This window comes from Anguilla rostrata, chromosome 17 (genome assembly GCF_018555375.3).
Source record: "Anguilla rostrata isolate EN2019 chromosome 17, ASM1855537v3, whole genome shotgun sequence".
NCBI classification, from domain to species: Eukaryota; Metazoa; Chordata; class Actinopteri; order Anguilliformes; family Anguillidae; genus Anguilla; species Anguilla rostrata.
Genome location: NC_057949.1, coordinates 12,023,248 through 12,040,487, shown reverse-complemented (window position 1 = coordinate 12,040,487; position 17,240 = coordinate 12,023,248). Strand labels below are relative to the sequence as shown.

Sequence of the window (17,240 nt, the reverse complement as noted above, 5' to 3'; positions counted from 1 at the left end):
GCTAGAATTTAAATATTCTGCGGATTGTAGGCTAATGTGACTGACTGCAACATGGCCGCCCATAAGAAGACATGGTTTATACTTCATTAAGTTACCGCCTGCTTTAGAAGAGATCTAAAACGTGGTTTTCTGTGTCAGCATCGTGGGTTTTAAATAAGTGTGATAATATTATGTCACGATATTAGATAGATCCTGTTGCCCCGATGTAACACTTGTGGGTAGGGTCAGCAGAGCTAGAACTATTCAGCTACATATCTTGGTTCCGGCTGCAGTCGAACGTGTATCTTAAGGAGTGGCTGTCTCGTAAGAAAAGCAAGTACAGCATTGTCATTTTGGTTTTCCAAAAACATTTGATACGTGGCATACACGGGCATTTGTCATCACGTTCGTAATGTATCGGCTCCTCTCGCGAAGGCGCACCCTGACCGTCTAGATTCAGGCTGCGCTGCGTCGTCGTCATCAGTCATAGACAGACTGAAAAGCTTGAGCTGTCCATATGAATCATTTTACTTTGATCTTGCTCCTCCTGTAGCAGGTAGTCAGACCGTTTTTTTTAAATCAACACCTCTTCTCTGTCGTACTGTAAACAGGGGATAAATAATCGCCCGCGTATGAAATTGACTTTCAGATATATTTTGTTCTAGAAATGCGATTAAGCCACCTAGCTGTATTATCTCTAGGAGAGTAGCTAGCTTGCTAGCTATAACGTTAGGTTTTCAGGACCAAATAAAGACGGCCTAAAACAAAGGTTCGCGCTTGCTAAAGTATTCATTTATAGTATGATTAATTTTTAGTCGTGTGCGTTACACGCATTACCATATAACACGGTTTTCAGTTTTCAGCTGTCAAGTAGGTTAGTGAGCTACAGGTCAAAATGAATTCAGTTCAGTAGTAAAATAAAAATACGTCATTACTCATTCGTTACACGCGTTTAGCTAGGACATTATTTGTCCTGGTTGGCACACTGATATATTGTCACTACAAATAACCGCCTCAGGTTATTTTTGTAGGTTATACCGGGAGGGTAGATGTACCTGTTTAGGGTTTTACTCACTTTCCCAGGAGGCTGCATTTGGTTAGAATGGAAGTTCCTTTCCTCATCACAAAATTCACTCTTCTGAAATCTCACACATATCACATGCTTTTCTCACTTCGGACTTATATTCTAATTGCAATGTGAAACTGTTGTATGTAATATTAACTGTTATGTGTATGAATCAGTTGGCAGTTATCTGACTTCTAACTCATATCATCATTCCTTTCAGATTCTTTGTCGTTTCAGACTGTGCTCTGGAATTTAACTTAAAATTTCACGACCCTCACCACTGACTGTGTCCTCTTTCCTTATGTTGGCCATGATCAAGACTCAATCCCACAATGCAGTGCAGCAATGTGGTCTCACTGCGCAGGGTGTTTCTCCAGTTCCAGAGCAGATTCTGCACTTTGATGGAAAGCCTGAATTCTGACCCCAAGGTAAACACACAGGCTCCGCCCTTAACAGAAACACATCTATTAATGTAATGTTAATGTAGTCCTATTCACTATTATATTGAACCATCACCTCTTATCGTGTCTAATGGGAGTTGGATTATAGTTCCAAATCCAAACCTATGGTCCCCCATGTTTGTGGTTCTGTAGATGGCTGAATTCATGAACACATCTTTGGGGAAGTACCTAAATGGCCACCCATTTCTTGCACTGTCCTTGCTGGTTTTTGGTGCCTTGGCGACAGTACCTGTTGGTCTCTTCCTGGTCTTTGCCATGGTAACGTTCATCTCTGCCACCGTGGGCTTTGTGTTATTGGAGGGTAAGTGTGTGTGCTATTACAGTTCCAGAATTTAATGCATATGTTCACTTTAGCCCTATTCTAATGGGATGAATTCTACCCAAGGATGTCCTGCGATTGGAATTTTTACCTATTATTCCTGTGATTTTAATCTCGTCAGAATCTGCCATGTTGTTAATTTTTACCTTGCTGAAAAGTACATTTTACGGACTGAATTGCCTACTGTTTTTTTTTTGGGAGGGAAAGTAGGTAACTAAGGTCCTCTGGTAATACTAGTCCTGTGTGAATAGGCATCTCAGTAATTTGCTGCAGAATGCGCCGCTTTTTTTGCTGTGGATTTTTTTTATACAGTCGGAATGGTTTGCTGGGATTACATTACAGGACCTCCCCGAGTAAAAGCTATCCTGCCAGAATAGGGCTATCGTCAGTGAATTTGTTTGCAGGGGCTGTTGCCTGTGACAGGCTGTGCAGTAAGCGGTTTTCTCTCCGCAGTGTTCCTGCTTACACTGGGGGGTGCCACACTGCTGTGCGTACTCTGTGGTGTTGCCATGGTTGCTGTCATTGTCTCCTTCATCCTCAGTGCCATCTACATCACCACCTCAAACTTGCTGAACTTATACTACAGCCAAAGGTACCAGTGAATGGTGAAAATGTTGCAGTTTAGGTCACAGTTGTCTGCACACTTGTGCAAGGCTGGCAGTATGAGGTGGGCTTGACTGGCAGAAGGGGGCGGAGTCAGTACGGTGAGGCTGCTCTCAGCGTGAAGCACTTGCCCTGTTGTGACAATTTGTCTTGTAAAAACCATAATGAAAAATATTTGGACATTTACCCTATTAATTATCAGGGTGTCTTATGAAATCAATACATACCTTAAAGACCCACAATATATCTTCATAAATAATAAGTATGAAAATGGGGAATGGACTGAATATTTTTACATATGTGGTGGTTTCCGTTTTTAAAATGTAAGCTGCACAAATGAGTGCTTTCAAGATGACCATATCTTTTTTTAACTGTCTACTGTCTGTCATGTTTCCATAGGGTTTCAGAGGAGAAGAGTGATGCGACAAAAACTCTGGGGTCTGAGAACCTGAGAGGCCAATGACTGGTACCACTTTACCTCAACTCCACCCCACAACCAAAATTCCCTGTAGGCACAGCCTGTATCAAAAATCACTAAACCACAAAAATATACCTATATTAAATTAATCATAAAATCTGCCAGTATCAAAAATGAAATACCTGCATCATAATCTCCATGCTGTGCTTCTGAGCATTAAGCACTCCATTTCATTATACCCATAATCCCTCTGTGGACACAGACAGCACCCAAAGCAGAATTAAAGGAATGTTCCTGATGCCACACAGTCAGACACTGAGACTCCTACCATGTTTACAACAATCAAAACATTTAAGCCTCAGTAAATGCCTTTTTTGAGGAAACTCAGTTTTAGTATTTAAATGGAAATCACATCTTTCACTGCCAGTTCTCAAGCTGTGCCTGACTCACTGCATCAATGACTAGGTTTACATGCACGCTAATATTACCAATATTAGCCGAAATATAGCCTTCTAACTTGGGTCATATAGACATACTATTATTTTAATCAAATTCACTTCATGATAGCACAATGTATAGCATAGACCTTGTAAGGGTACAGCATATATAGCCTTGTTACTGAAATCATGGTCCTTGAGAGCCAATAACTGCTGATTTTCTACCCTCCCTTTACCTGGGAGTCAGGTGTGATGACAGTCTGGCCAATCAGTAGCCTATAAAGGCACAATGTGTAGGATATACCCTATGAGGGCACAGTGTTCAGAATATACCCAAGAAGTGTGTGCAGTGTGTAGGGTATACCATTTGACTTGTGTGGTTTTGGGATCCAGTACATAGCAGAAATGCAAGTAATGATGTTTTGGAGAAGTGGTATAATTTCAGTCTGAGGTTTCATACTGTAAGTGTGTGAACAGGGGTTTCCCCAAACAGAAAGCTGTTGTGTTGTAAGAGGGATCTCAGCCTTATATCTTTACTTTGGTAAACAACAGCAGATCTCTCAAATGAGAATGAAAAATAAAAAACAGGATTGCATTCACATAAAATTATGCATGCTGAAAACATATGTGGGATGAAAACATGCTGCTTTGCTTCTGTTGCACTATGAACTTGCTTTCACCATTTTTTAAATGTAATTTCTATAGTCTATGTAAAGAAATATTTTGAAATTGTGTATCATGTTTGTATAAGATTACTTTACATTAAAGAAAAAAGCTCCTTGCAGTCCCTGTCAGCTCAGTATCCTGGAAAGGCCACAAAATTATTTTTAAAAATTAAGTTGCGGAAAACAAGCCTGAATGAATGAATAAATATTGTTTGTTTGTATTTATTTTAATGTCCCGAATCCTTGAACTTGATATAACGTACATCAGAATCAGTTGTTTAACTAGCCAAGAATAATCCCCCAAAGCACCAATTTAATCTATAGGGAAGTACACTACATGGCCAAAAGTATGTGGACACCTCTTAACATTAGTGGGTTTGGCTACTTCAGTGACACCCATTGCCAACAGGTGCATAAAATCAAGTATACAGCCATGTAATCATTATAGGCAAACATTATCAGTAGAATGGGTCATACTGAAGAGCCCAGTAACTCAACGTGGCACTGTCATTGAATGCCACCTCTCCAAGAAGTCTGTCAAATTTGTGCCCTGCTAGAGCTGTCCCAGTCAACTGTAAGTGCTGTTATATTGAAGTGGAAACGTACAGGAGCAACAACAGCTCAGCCGCAAAGCGGTAGGCCATACAAGCTCAGAACGGGACTGCCGAGTGCTGAAGCATGTAGTGCACAAAAATCTGCCCTCGGTTGTACAAGAACTGTCCATCAAGAGCTTCATGAAATGGGTTTCCACGACCGAGGAGCCATACACAAGCCTAAGATCGCCATGCACAATGCCAAGCCTCGGTTGGAGTGGTGTAAAGCACACAGTCATTGGACTGTGGAGCAGTGGAAACGCATTCTCTGGAGCGATGAATCACACTTCACTATCTGGCAGTCTGACAAACTAATCTGGGTGTGTGCAACTGTACTGGCCCGAATAGTGCCAACTGTAAAGTTTGGTGGAGGAGGAATAATGGTTGGGGCTGTTTTTCATGGTTTGGCTAGGGCCCTTAGTTCCAGAGAAGGGAAATCTTAATGCTACAGCACATAATGACATTCTAGAGAATTGTGCACTTCCAACATTGTGGCAACAGTTTGTGGACGCCCCTTTCCAGTCTCAGCAGGACAGTGCCCCCATGCACAAAGCAAGGTCCATAAAGAAATGGTTTGCAGTTTGGTGGGGAAGAATTGAATGGCCTGCATAGAGCCCTGACCTCTACCCCATCAAACACCTTTGGGATGAATTGGAATGCCGACCGCAAGCCAGGCCTTGCACCCAACATCAGTGCCCAACTTCACTAATGGTCTTGTGACTGAATGGAAGCAAATCCCTACAGCCATTTTCCAAAATCTTCTGGAAAGCCTTCCCAGAAGAGCGGAAGCTGTTTCAGCAGCAAAAGGGGGTCAAAATCCATATTAATGGCCCTATTTCTAGAATGAGATGTTCAACAAGTACATACGGGTGAGATATTCAGGTGTCGACATACAGTACTTTTGGAATGTAGTGTACCTAAGCCTTTATCAACAGCAGAGAGGAGCAGGCAATACAGAGGCGACTGGCTGTATTTTCAGTCTGCATGAACTACATTACTACAAGTATTCTGGTTTGAATGGGAGTCAAAGGGTTGTTTTTTTTTAGTGTGGTTGCCTTAGGCATTTTTTGCATTGCACTGGCGTTCAACATTATCACACAAGCAATTTTTTCTCAAATTAAATTTGATTTTTAAACAATACATTATTGGTAAGGAAGTCAAGAAAAAAAATATTAAGATGGAAAGTGAAAGAAAGTTATGAGACGCCAGTCAATATAGTGCTTCCTCCTGAATATTTATCAAGTAGGTTTCACATCAACTTGCCCGACTGAGCAATTTAATGAATTTGTACGGAAACACTTTCCCTTAATACCACTAAACAGACATTTTGCTTAAAAATGAATGCAAACATTCATGTATTAAGATTGTTTAGACAACACATGTTCATTAAGTTCTGGATGGACTACAGCTTGCAGACACAATTTTACATTGTTTTGTAATACACAATTAATCTGGTCATTTCCTCCACCATCCTTCCAATTCAACATGTTATAAAGTCCTAGGGGTCTTGATCCTTATCCAATTTTAAAATCCCATGATGCAGTGGGTCCCAAACCAGTATCTGTGAAGTTGTGGAATTACTCCCAGTTGGATCGGGACTGGATCATGGGTAAAGATTATGGAATTAGTTAAACAAAATTTTTGGCTTCAGTTCCCAAATGCACATTCAGGCCACACAATCAATCTCCACTAACAAAATGTTTTACATATATAAAGGCATCAGCAGTAAGTCAAAACCACACTCATTTCCCATAAAATCTTTACTGGAGGTGGAGTCACAGGGCAACATGCAAAACAAATTAAAACGATGACCCACGGGGAGACAACAGAAAGGGGAAGAAAAGGGAAAACAAAATACCTGTGTACATAACTATTATTCTACCAACAGAAAACCAGGTCACACAAGATTACAAAAAGTTACCGTGTGTGAGCTCAATAATATGCACATCATGTACAATTCTATGGACATTTTCTCTCATTTTCTTCTTTTAATTTAATGATAAATTACTGCATTTGTATTGTAAGAACAGTGTTGGTAGTCTGTGTGCTTGCTTATACCAGCATGGGGATATTTCACAGACTCCAACTGGGTCTAATCATGCCAAATCCCACAACTGAGTAACATAATTGGGCGCATGTGATTTGGGAGACTGGGCTGGAGCCAATCAGGATGTGCCAAATGCGCTCCATGGTCTTTGCATCACCAGATCAAAGGTGGAATCGGCTGATGGACAAGAGCCTGCCTTTTCATGTCGGCTTCCTGAAAATAAAAAGCTATGTACAGCATTGTAACTCACCTAAGGCATTGATACAAAACCCTGCATTTCAACTCAGCAACTTCAACTGGGGATGCCTGACTTCACAAACAGCGGGAGTGGAGTCTCAGTGCTGACCTCTGGGTAAAAACATCTCAAATCAAAAACATTTGTAGAGGGGCTGCAATCTCTACACCTGTCTAGTTCCTAGCTCTACGGCCCAGTCACTCCCCAAGAGCAAAGTGAACTGGACCATCCATTAGCAGCTTATCCAATCAGGAGCCTGAAACTAATGCACTAATTTATGCCAGATTATGTCTTTCTTTCTCTTCAGCTATAGGAGCACGGGCATTCTGAAAATATTACTTTAAAAACATTGGGATCGCAAATGTTCTCAGAAACACCTTTTCTGAGGTTTCGACGATTGGCATCATGTCAACAACTATTTAGCAAAATACATGTTTAAGATATTATTACACCTCACATGTAGAAAACATTTTTTTCCTTTCAACAGCAAATACAAAAATGGCGCTAAGGCAAGATGCGTGAAACCAAGATTTTCAGGCCGCATGGGGCTCTAAGATGCCCATTTTGTTTTTTGGGGACTTCGTTTTTTTGCAGACGATGATCAGGAGGTACCAAAATCTAAAATACAAAAAATAAAATAAAAAAAATTAAAAAGCTGTGTTCCCCTTCACACTCCGTCTCAGGCATCTTGCGCTCAATTGGCGGCCACGATGTCGGGCGTAGCCAATGGAGGCTGCGGGGGCGTTGCCACTGGTCATTGGCACTTTACGCAGGCAGGCTGAGCTTCTTCCCTTTCAGAACTGAGAGAGAGAAAGGAACGCAGAGATTACAAGACAGCAGATCACCATAGACAACGCAATCGATATAGCAGGTTCATAGCTTCAAACAGTCTTCGCTCTTGGCCCACCACTCTGTGGTCGCTGCTTGTTTGCTTGCTCTCACTGCGCTCAGGCAGCGGTAAAGGAGCTCCAGCAGTCTGGGTCTAAGGCCCGTGGGCCGGGTGGGTGCTCACCTTTGGTGACGTAAAGGTAGAAGAAGTCGCAGTAGAGGATGGTCTGGACCACACCGGCCACGATGGCGATCAGGTCGAGGAAGCCCTCGAAGTAGAAGCGCCAGATCCAGTTGATGAGGTAGAGGGCGCGGTACAGACCCAGGAAGAACAGGTAGTGCGTGGTGATGGTCTCCGCCTCGCCCGTCTTGCTGATCATGAACAGCTGTGGCAGGATGGACACCGACTCTAGGTAGATGGAGAACGTCCACAGGATCTGAGGGAGGCAACGCACAGAATCACAGATCATCTATAGGATCTGAGAGCGAGACAAAACACACAGGATCACAGATCTTACACATTTCAGAGAAAATAGACAAAACATAAAGAAAAATAAATCCAACAAAGTGACATTACTGTTGCATGTTATGGTGATTGGTGAATATTAATGATAATTAATAGTCCAAGATATATTACCACTTTTATATATTACCATCAACCTGACATTTGAATATTCTGTGAATGAAAAAGCTAGCTGCTTTACTGCCCCACTGGCAATATTACCCCTTAGAACAAACATTCCAAAAAACTAAACCACAAGTCTAAACCCACTGTGTGAAACTATATTTAATGCACCCGGTCATTTTATAGCAATGTGGGACAGGAACCCTGGAATAATGGAAGACTGGGATTTGTGCTCCCACCTCCAGTGGAGCAAAGTCGTGGTTAACCAGGAAGGCCAGCCCACCGACAGGCACCACCAGGAACTCCGCCCTGAATGTGTCATGGTTGCCGTCGTAGGTGGCTTTGAACTTGACGTAGATCAGGTAGACGGTGGCGTATGCGCAACCGATGTAGATGACCTGCAGCACAGAGAACAGAAGCATCACACCACAGACAGGAGGAGGGGGCGGAGCTACCGCCATAGCAGAAGACAGCAAGTCACTGAATTATTGATGAACCCACACCCCAAGCTCAGATACGATCTGTGGCTCTAGGAACTCACCTTCATGGAGGTGTTATAGAGGGAAATGAAGGCGGTGATGAGGTCCAGATAGCGGGTAGTAAAGACTAAGGCGAAGAGTATCTGGCTTTTCCCAGAGATACCTAGAAGGACGTAAGAAATGAAGGTTCAAATTTCACTTCCTTTACAATGACAGGATACCGCATGGTCACCAAAGTCAGAGAGCTGTTGGAAATTCCTGCTCTTTCTGTGTGAAAAATAATTCACTGCATATCCATATTCCCTCAGCCTCATGCAGCTACCAGACCTGTCAATATCACCTGTCAATCATTTCTCATTCATGCAGTGACAGCAATTGATGAAGACTGATGAGATTCTATTTCCCTCCTTTAGTGGTCTCAAACCTAGTTCAAAACAGAAAGGTGCTGTTACCCAAAGGTTGTAAGCTGGAAGACTTGGTGTTGGAGCACCACAATTAGATTCCATTAGGAAGGTCACACAGCATCCCCCCACGCCACAGATCAACCTAATTTCAACCAGCCTAAATGAGCTCGTATCCAAATGGGGGTGCATCTGGCTCACCAACCAAACAGGTCCTCAGATCAGGCTGCTCTTTTCCATTACTGTACGTTCCAGCATAGCCCGTAAACTAACATCCCCCCCTTCATTCCTGCAGTTTAGCCAGTTCCCATTATACTAAACACACTCCCCAGGCAGAGGAATCTGGTTACAGGAACAGGCCGAACCGCACACAGATATCAGGAAGTGACTGGTTTGGGGAGTCCGCTTCAGATATAGCCAATCGGGGGTTGAAATGTACTCAAAGCACAGCCACAGCTACATACAGCACAGCTGAGTCTGGCTAGACCCACAAACACATAGGCCACAATGCTACTCATTTCACTGTGACTGAATCTTTCATCTACAAGGTTTCCAGGCAACCGCCATGACGATATTCATTTAAAAGCAGAGCAGAAATTAGCTAAAGCGACAGCAGCAATCACAACAGACCAAGCCATCCCAGATCTGCAGCCTACATTAACACACACAACTGCCTGAGAAACCACTCTGCGCCAAGATGAACTGACCGGGAAGAAACACCAAGCTGGAACTTTGAACACTGCTGTGCCTTCTTGATTTTTAAAGTATGCCTGATGTTTGATGTATAAAAAGATATCTCTTGGTTGTACTTTCATATTTATTTGCACAATAAAATAGATTAGAAAAATAAAGCTTTATCTGTGCAGTATACCGATTTGTGATTTACAAGCAGACATTATAGAGATAACTGGCATTTTCATTCAACAAAAAGCTGCGCAACTAGGACCAGAAACTAAGACCGGTTTTTTTGGTTTTGTCACAAAGCCCTGTTGTCACCTGTCAAAGGACAACGTGGGGCAGGGGGGTGAGTGGGCGACTAGCGCAGCTTGCTTCTACATTTTTCGTATCTGCTGCAGGTATCATCGAAAAGGATAAAAGGGAGCAGAGTGAAGGAGAGACAGAAATAGAAGCATGAGAATAAAAAAGTACATCTGACGTTGTGCAGCGAATCTGAACTGCAATCTTGTCGTCCTATATACACGTGAGCTTCGATGAGCTCCATTTCACAAGCTACAAGAAGTTATCCGTACCGGTACGAAAGCAAAAATACACAAACCGGAGACATTCAGACGAAAAGCATCAGTCTGAGTTTCTGTGCTTTTTGTGCTTTCCCCATACATGGAAGAGCTGACACGGACACACAAATGGCCAACAACTCAATTCATATTCTCAATGTACACAACAGAGGCAAAAATATTCATTCCGTAATTAGCCGGCGACAATTCAAATAACATTTTGCATGAACTAAACACTGCCTGCAAAGTGAAATGACTCAATAGGAGTGCATCAATCGCGCACACACACAAAATAGCAACGCATACATTAGCTTACGATACTTGGCTAATATTTACAGTCCATGTAGAAACCGTCGACCCTCCTCGTGCTGCCACGTCAGAGCCATACTACCGTACCGTACAATTTTGCAACTTAGTTATAGCTAACTAGTTCTATCCAACTTCTTTCGAATAGTGGAAACTGACAATTATAATGTGATTCGCTATACACATAAGTTACTTGCTTAATTTTTTTTTTTTATCTCACAAACCCTTCACATGTGGCTAGCAGGGGTGCTTGCTAAGTTATCTGTGAAAAATAGTTATTCTCCCCCAAAATACAGAATCAGATCATAAATGTAGCCTTCACAAGTTCCTACGCTAATAAAGTTGGAGACAGCGTTTATCCTACGACTACCCACAATACCCTGTCAAGATCACGCATCATCAGTTAGCGATTAACGTTAGCCAAGTTGTGGGAAATATAACTAGTTTTATCAGGTGTGTCAAACTTTTTTGAATGAAAGACAGGTGTGTAGCAACTTTAAACCAGCTACCTAATGTTGGCTGTGGAAAGAATGCCTTTCTAGCGTTAGCAAATGAGATGTGCAATAGCACTGAGGTTATTTTGCAAACGCAATACACGTCCTAAACAGAGCACAGCTGTTTGTAATATTGTTACGTACTCGAGCATAGTTAGCTAAGTGTTCTTGCCTATGATGAGTTCTGGTGACTTCTGAAACTGATCAGATTTTACTATCAACAACTACCATTAGCTAAGTACTTTGAAAATAAACAGCGTCAATGAAAGTATTAATTGTAGCCATCAATCAGATGATCCGGACGAGGCCTGGATACGTGTTAGCTTGCTAGCTAGATAGCGAACCAGGTAGCTGTCCATATTACCTGGTAGCTAGTGAGCTAGCTAGCATTAACTACATGACAGCAAGCTAGCTATGGTATCTTAGCGACAGTTCATCAAATTAGCAAGCAAGCTGTACAAGGTAGCAATCTATTTTCATATGAACCTACCGGCACAAGACCTTGTTTTCCATATTTTCAGCAGCAGAATAATAATGGCTGCTAAATGAGAGAGATCCCCGGTGAGCCTGAAAATGTTCATGGCTGTAATGGACGCAAGCAGGGACCGATCTTCCGAGGGGCGACGATCAAGGACGCATATAAAAGCGTTCGTTCAGTGCAGACAAACCTTTCCACCTTGCCTGTGCAAGCCGACTGACTACGTTTCCTAGGGCCTTGTTAAGTTAGCTAGCTAGTTAAAATATGGCGTGAAGAGCGACGTGGCCCAGGGACGTGGCCAAAATGTAATCACAATGCAAGCTGGGAATGGGCTGGAGACAGCAACGCCGGGATTTCTGGTGGATCCCTGGTAGACACGCCTGTTAAAGGGAGGGATAGGGGCCAACTGGCTGATTCGAGTATTGCTGAGGAATTCACCTGGGCCCAGTATTTCAAAACTTTTGGATAGGAATAAAACTCAGATTTGGGTATTTCAAAATTATAAACTGTTATCCTGTTCCTAAAAATTGGGATAAGGATTTGGTGATTCAATCCTACCTAGAATCTAGATGAAATGTTGTTTTGGGTATTTCAAAGTTGTGGAGTTCACAGTTCTCCCTCAGAAAATGCTATGACAGTATCTCAGCCTCTCTTCAAGGAGGCAAATGTACAATTCTGTTTCCCTCGGTTGAAGAAAAGTCATTAATCTACTCCCCAGCTAGAGATCTGTCTCTCTGCCCTCTCTGACCCCCATACCCGTCCTGACTCTTGGTGTTTTTCTCAAGATGTCACCTCTTATGGGGTGGTTCTACCACTGAAGAGTGAGGGTCCTCTTGCTGTTGTATGCCACTGACCAGGGGGCCTTCAGGCTGTGCCATCACAGGAGTAAGGACAATAAATTGTACTCCCAACTCATTAGTGGGTTCACAGTACCCAGTTTCAGTCTCAGTACCACACAGTCCTGACTCACCCACCTTGTGAGACTGACAGAATGCCATTCAGAGCCTGGGATTTTGGGCCACCAATAATGTTGAGGATAACATCAGTGAATTCCCCCCACTTGAATGGCTTTTCCCCTGTTTTAGGGTTTTTAGCCTCACTGTGATCTTTTGTGGCCTTCTGTTTTAAATTATTCCAGAGCAGTTTTTCTTGCTCCAGGGTTGTTAACTGACTGATCCCTGTGGCATTGGCACTCTTGGTGATATCAGTCGAGATGTTGTGCTTGATCTTGGCTGTCACTTATGTTCCCTGACCTGAGGTGCCAAGTTTATCTTTATTGGTACATCTTCCAGTAGGGCATGCATTTCCCCCCCGTGTCTCTCTGTCTATCTCTCCCTCTCTCCTTTTGAAGTTCTCAGAGGTATCAGGCAGGGGTGCTCTCTGCTCTTTGGTGATAGTCTAGCGCTAAGGACTGAAGTGCACCTGGTAGATAGTGTCTATCGTGAACCTCTACTGATCATGATTATCAGGTATGTGGAACATGATTTGCATTGAGTGCTTTTAGAGGGTAAACTGGAAAGTGGGCCTTAAGGGGCACCATTGGCTAGTATAGGGTTTGTGTCTATCAGCAAAACTGGAGTTCCTGACTGCCCAGGGACTAATAACTCAAAGGTATGTGGACCCTGATTTAAATCAATTGGGGTGCGCTTCAGAAATTGGTGATGGCAAAGGAGGTGTCTTAAGGGACAGCTGCCCGGTCTGTTGTAAGTGGAGGAGATGTATATTTGTGTTTATTCTGGGAGTAACACTGTAATCAGAAAACTGGAGGTTCCTGTTAGGCTGTCAGGGTCAGAGGTGGACTGTCCTTCACCTCTCAGTAGATGGCGAGCCTCTTGTTAACTGCTGTGGTTTAGCACTGGCATGTATGCAAGGGGTAGAAATGTATGGTGGCAGCTTGCTGAGTTTGTCCTGAGGAAAATGGGAGGTTTGTATATAGGTTTTCCTCTGTTTCTGGTTGACCTCAAAATATTGTCACTTAAGTGTGTGCCACCTTTTTACAAAGGTCTGCTAAGAGTGTGGGGTGGACTACTTATGACAATGTGCTTTATAAATTCACAATGTTCAAAAGGAAGGTGACAAACAAATGGGGCCTTTTGTTGAAAAGTATGTTATCGCATGGGCTACCCGAGTGTGGGAAGCTGTGCATCTCTCAGTGAAAAGGAAAAAAGCATGCATTACTGAAGCGTGCATATCTTAACCCCACTCCTTGGCCACCTCATTGGGCTCTCTCTGGCTCCTCCCCCCTGTTTTAAGAAGTGTATCCTCCCTCAGTGACAACGGACCCTTTTGAGTGTAGAGCAGGACTCAAACTAAGCCACTTGACCCAAAGGGGAAGGAAGAGCTCTCCGCAAACGTTTCACAAGAAGTCACAAGATTTCAGCTCTGGGGACAGAGGGCAGCATGGTCACACAATCAGACATGATTACTCTGGCCGTTCCTCTCCTCTTCCAGCTCTCCGTCTCTCTGGTCTGCTTGGCAGGTAAGAACAGGCTGAATCATGTACGCACATTTAACATGGCACAGGTGATTGGTGAACATTGACTAAGCTTAGGGTTGTAACTAGGCAGCTGTTTCGTAGGTGACTTAGGTGCATTCACTGTCTTAACGACTACTTGTATTTTTTCCATAGATTGTGTTGTTGCCGTTCTCGTTGTTAGTGTTAATCAGTTTAACCATCAGGGTCCAAGTTGAACTATGCGGTTGTTCCCTGCACTTGGACCGGTACTTCTCTCTAGGGGTTTCGTCATACTTGTTCCTGGTTATGGTTATACACTTTGTTGTACGTCGCTCTGGATAAGAGCGTCTGCCAAATGCCTGTAATGTAATAATGTAATGTAATGTGATAATCCTGGTCACGTAGCCATCCCATCAAATCTGAAACTGGAAAAGTAGCTCAGTCCTCATTGCTGGTGGTAATTAGCAAGATGGTTGAAATTGTTCTCGATCGCTCGCCCCCAGTCAGTGTTCTTTAATTAGTTACTGTGCACATTAGTAGCAATACTGCTTTCTCGTAGTTAAGATAAACTGGCTAAAAGACAAAAGGCTCATAGACAAATGTTTGAGACTTGCAGGGGCAATCCTAAAATCTTACTGTTAATAAGGTCTAGATTTAGTTTCTCTGAAGCATGTGCCAGATTCTTTTCTTTTTGTTGTTAATACTTAATAGACCAGTGTCTCACATCCTTCTGACACTTTTAAACTTTAGCATTTCGGTTTCTATCCTGACCGCTTTCTCCTTGTTTGCTGTTGTGATGATTAGATTTAAAATGATCAGTAGTACAGAGGAAAGGGAAAGGATCCAGAGCAGTGAGCTGTGTGCGCTATCTCTCTCCTGTGCCAGAGAGCCGTATGCTCTGCCGCACGGTGATCAGCCAGCCAGATGAGGTCACAGCGTTCACTGCAGCCCGCGCCACCATCCTGCCCTGCAATGTCACCCACCGATGCCCCAACATAGCCTCCCCCATCCGTTGGTTTGTGTTCCGCCGCGACCATCACGAGGAGATCCACGTTCAGCTCCGCAAATACAGCATGGACGGCAGGGACCTCACCATCCACTCCCCCCAAACCAACGACAGCGGGGTGTACTACTGCTCCACCGCCATGTCCTCCACCACGACTGTGGTGGTGCCCAGCATCGGCAACGGAACACGCCTTGTGGTGAGAGGTAAGCACTGAACAGGGAGGAGGAGCCAGTCGATAAACCCCCCACCCCACCCCACCCCACCCCCCTGGATTCAGCTTTAGCTGCCGCATCTCTATTGTGTTTACTGTTCACAGAAAAACCTAACACCACCACCATGACAGCACTGCTGTGGACGCTGTTCGCTGTCCTGGCTCTGTACAGCCTGCTCATTCTCTCACTACTCATCTGCAAGAAGGTACAGCAACGAAACTGACAGGCATTCAATTTTATATTACCATCATGGAGGGAATCTAAGTACACAGCAATATATAGCACATATAAAAAAACCACAATGCCTCATTGTAATGAGAGGGAAACTGTGCTGGAGGTGACTCCCTCTTTCAGATGAGATGTCAGGAAGATGTCCTCTTTCGCTAATGACACCCCTTTTTGGTGGATAAATGAGGCCGACAAGTTATTTCTGGGTTTCAGACCAGAAGAGAGATCTTCAGGAGTAAAAGGAGGAACACGCCAGAGAAGGTTTGATCTTTCTGGAACAGTCATACCTGCTTACCTACTGCAGTGTGCCGCATGCGCAGCACAGAGATGCTGTAACACGGCAGTGGAGTAACCGCTTTTCCTGTTGTCTTACAGAGAGGCTCCACCAGGAGACTGCATTTCCACGCAGTGGTGCAAGAACTGTACGGGAAAGGGAACTTACGAAGCGCAGGCCAGAACACCGCACACTCTCACCACGGCAGGGTATGTAGCACACACACACGCACAGCCTTACACTCACACACACACACACACAGCCTTACACTCACACTGAACTACACACACAAACACTGCCTTACACTCACATTCAACCACACTCAAAAACGCACTCACACTCAACCACACACACACAGGCTTACACACACACTCAACTACACACAAACACAGCCTTACACTCACACTCAATCACACACACAATCTTACACTCACACTCAACCACGTACACAAACACAGCCTTACACTCACACTAAACTACACATACACACACACACACACAACCTTACACTCACACTCAACCACAGCACATTTTGCACACAAAAACACCGCACCGCACCATAGAATCATTGTGTTCACCTGTTAATCATGTCCATGAAATGAAGAATAACAGCATGATCATAAAGCTGTGTTTCTCCATGACTAATCCACCCATACTCCTCTCTTCTCTGTCCATTCCAGTTTGAGAATCCCCACGCCTACTCACCAGATGAGGATGTGTACCAGAACATGTGATCGGCTCGTGCAAAAGACAGTGTATTCCAAAACTCTAAGCCTCACTACTGTCTGACATCATCATGGCAACAGAGGAAAGGGATGTGCAGGGAGAAAGAGATGTGGTCTTCTATCTTCATAAGCTAACCTGCACCGGGTACAGAGGATGATTAGAATCGGGTATAGAGGGAGACAGATGGAATATGAGACTGTATCCAGCAACCCCTCAGCATGGATCACCTTGGTCCCACCAGAAGCTAATACACACAGAGACCTTAAAACCAATCAATGCTCAAGCCAAACCCCTGAGAGTGGAGTGACAGCTCTGAGAACCATTCAGGACCAATCAAACACAATGGCGGACAGCATGATAAACCTGCCCCTGGTGCGCTCCTGGAGAGCCACCAGCATCCTCAGCATCTGAATAAAAGGAGGTAGGCTAGCTAATCTGCTACCTGCACATCTATTATATTTACCTACCAATCTAGTTTAACTAGCTTTGTTTAAAAGGAAGTCAAATAGCCACCTAATTATGGTCTCAAAAACATTTTCCCATAAGAATGGGACTATTGGAATATTGAGTAATGTCATATTGCAAAGCTGGTAACTAATTTGCTAGTGCTTGAAATAATAAACATTTTATCTGATTTCTGAATTGAAAAGCAACTATCATAACCATTTTT

General features: G+C 43.5%; 3 protein-coding genes across 8 annotated transcripts; 2 read left to right on the top strand and 1 right to left on the bottom strand.

Annotated features, from left to right (window-relative positions):
• Positions 1–12: 12 nt before the first annotated feature.
• On the top strand, positions 13–6,783 carry LOC135243873 (lipid droplet assembly factor 1-like). Of its 6 annotated transcripts, none has more exons than XM_064315977.1 (5): positions 13–316; positions 1,365–1,473; positions 1,639–1,807; positions 2,279–2,417; positions 2,828–6,783. In XM_064315977.1, exons 2-5 carry the CDS (start codon positions 1,378–1,380, stop codon positions 2,889–2,891), a joined length of 468 nt encoding a protein of 155 aa, XP_064172047.1. In that variant the 5' UTR covers positions 13–316; positions 1,365–1,377; the 3' UTR covers positions 2,892–6,783. The 6 variants fall into 6 exon arrangements, with proteins under 6 accessions (XP_064172047.1, XP_064172044.1, XP_064172043.1 ...); XM_064315974.1 differs by having other exon boundaries at positions 13–535; XM_064315973.1 differs by having other exon boundaries at positions 13–535; positions 1,266–1,473.
• A 619-nt stretch (positions 6,784–7,402) lies between these two features.
• Positions 7,403–12,019, bottom strand: LOC135243872 (ER lumen protein-retaining receptor 2-like). Its single transcript, XM_064315971.1, has 5 exons — positions 11,682–12,019; positions 8,818–8,918; positions 8,516–8,674; positions 7,836–8,088; positions 7,403–7,623 (listed from the first exon to the last, which is right to left on the bottom strand). Exons 1-5 carry the CDS (start codon positions 11,770–11,772, stop codon positions 7,589–7,591), a joined length of 639 nt encoding a protein of 212 aa, XP_064172041.1. The 5' UTR covers positions 11,773–12,019; the 3' UTR covers positions 7,403–7,588.
• A 1,930-nt stretch (positions 12,020–13,949) lies between these two features.
• On the top strand, positions 13,950–16,769 carry si:ch211-139g16.8 (immunoglobulin superfamily member 6). Its single transcript, XM_064314855.1, has 6 exons — positions 13,950–14,148; positions 15,010–15,333; positions 15,447–15,547; positions 15,784–15,831; positions 15,946–16,053; positions 16,525–16,769. Exons 1-6 carry the CDS (start codon positions 14,070–14,072, stop codon positions 16,576–16,578), a joined length of 714 nt encoding a protein of 237 aa, XP_064170925.1. The 5' UTR covers positions 13,950–14,069; the 3' UTR covers positions 16,579–16,769.
• The last annotated feature ends 471 nt before the right edge of the window (positions 16,770–17,240 follow it).

Coding starts and splice junctions, on each gene's coding strand:
- si:ch211-139g16.8 (XM_064314855.1), top strand. CDS start 14,070: ATGGTCACACAATCAGACATGATTACTCTGGCCGTTCCTCTCCTCTTC. Junction 15,334..15,446: donor AACACGCCTTGTGGTGAGAG/GTAAGCACTGAA, acceptor TACTGTTCACAG/AAAAACCTAACACCACCACC. Junction 15,832..15,945: donor GGAGGAACACGCCAGAGAAG/GTTTGATCTTTC, acceptor GTTGTCTTACAG/AGAGGCTCCACCAGGAGACT.
- LOC135243872 (XM_064315971.1), bottom strand. CDS start 11,772: ATGAACATTTTCAGGCTCACCGGGGATCTCTCTCATTTAGCAGCCATT. Junction 8,089..8,515: donor ACGACTTTGCTCCACTGGAG/GTGGGAGCACAA, acceptor TGCCTCCCTCAG/ATCCTGTGGACGTTCTCCAT. Junction 7,624..7,835: donor CTACCTTTACGTCACCAAAG/GTGAGCACCCAC, acceptor TCTCTCTCTCAG/TTCTGAAAGGGAAGAAGCTC.
- LOC135243873 (XM_064315977.1), top strand. CDS start 1,378: ATGCAGTGCAGCAATGTGGTCTCACTGCGCAGGGTGTTTCTCCAGTTC. Junction 1,474..1,638: donor GCCTGAATTCTGACCCCAAG/GTAAACACACAG, acceptor GTGGTTCTGTAG/ATGGCTGAATTCATGAACAC. Junction 1,808..2,278: donor GGGCTTTGTGTTATTGGAGG/GTAAGTGTGTGT, acceptor TTCTCTCCGCAG/TGTTCCTGCTTACACTGGGG.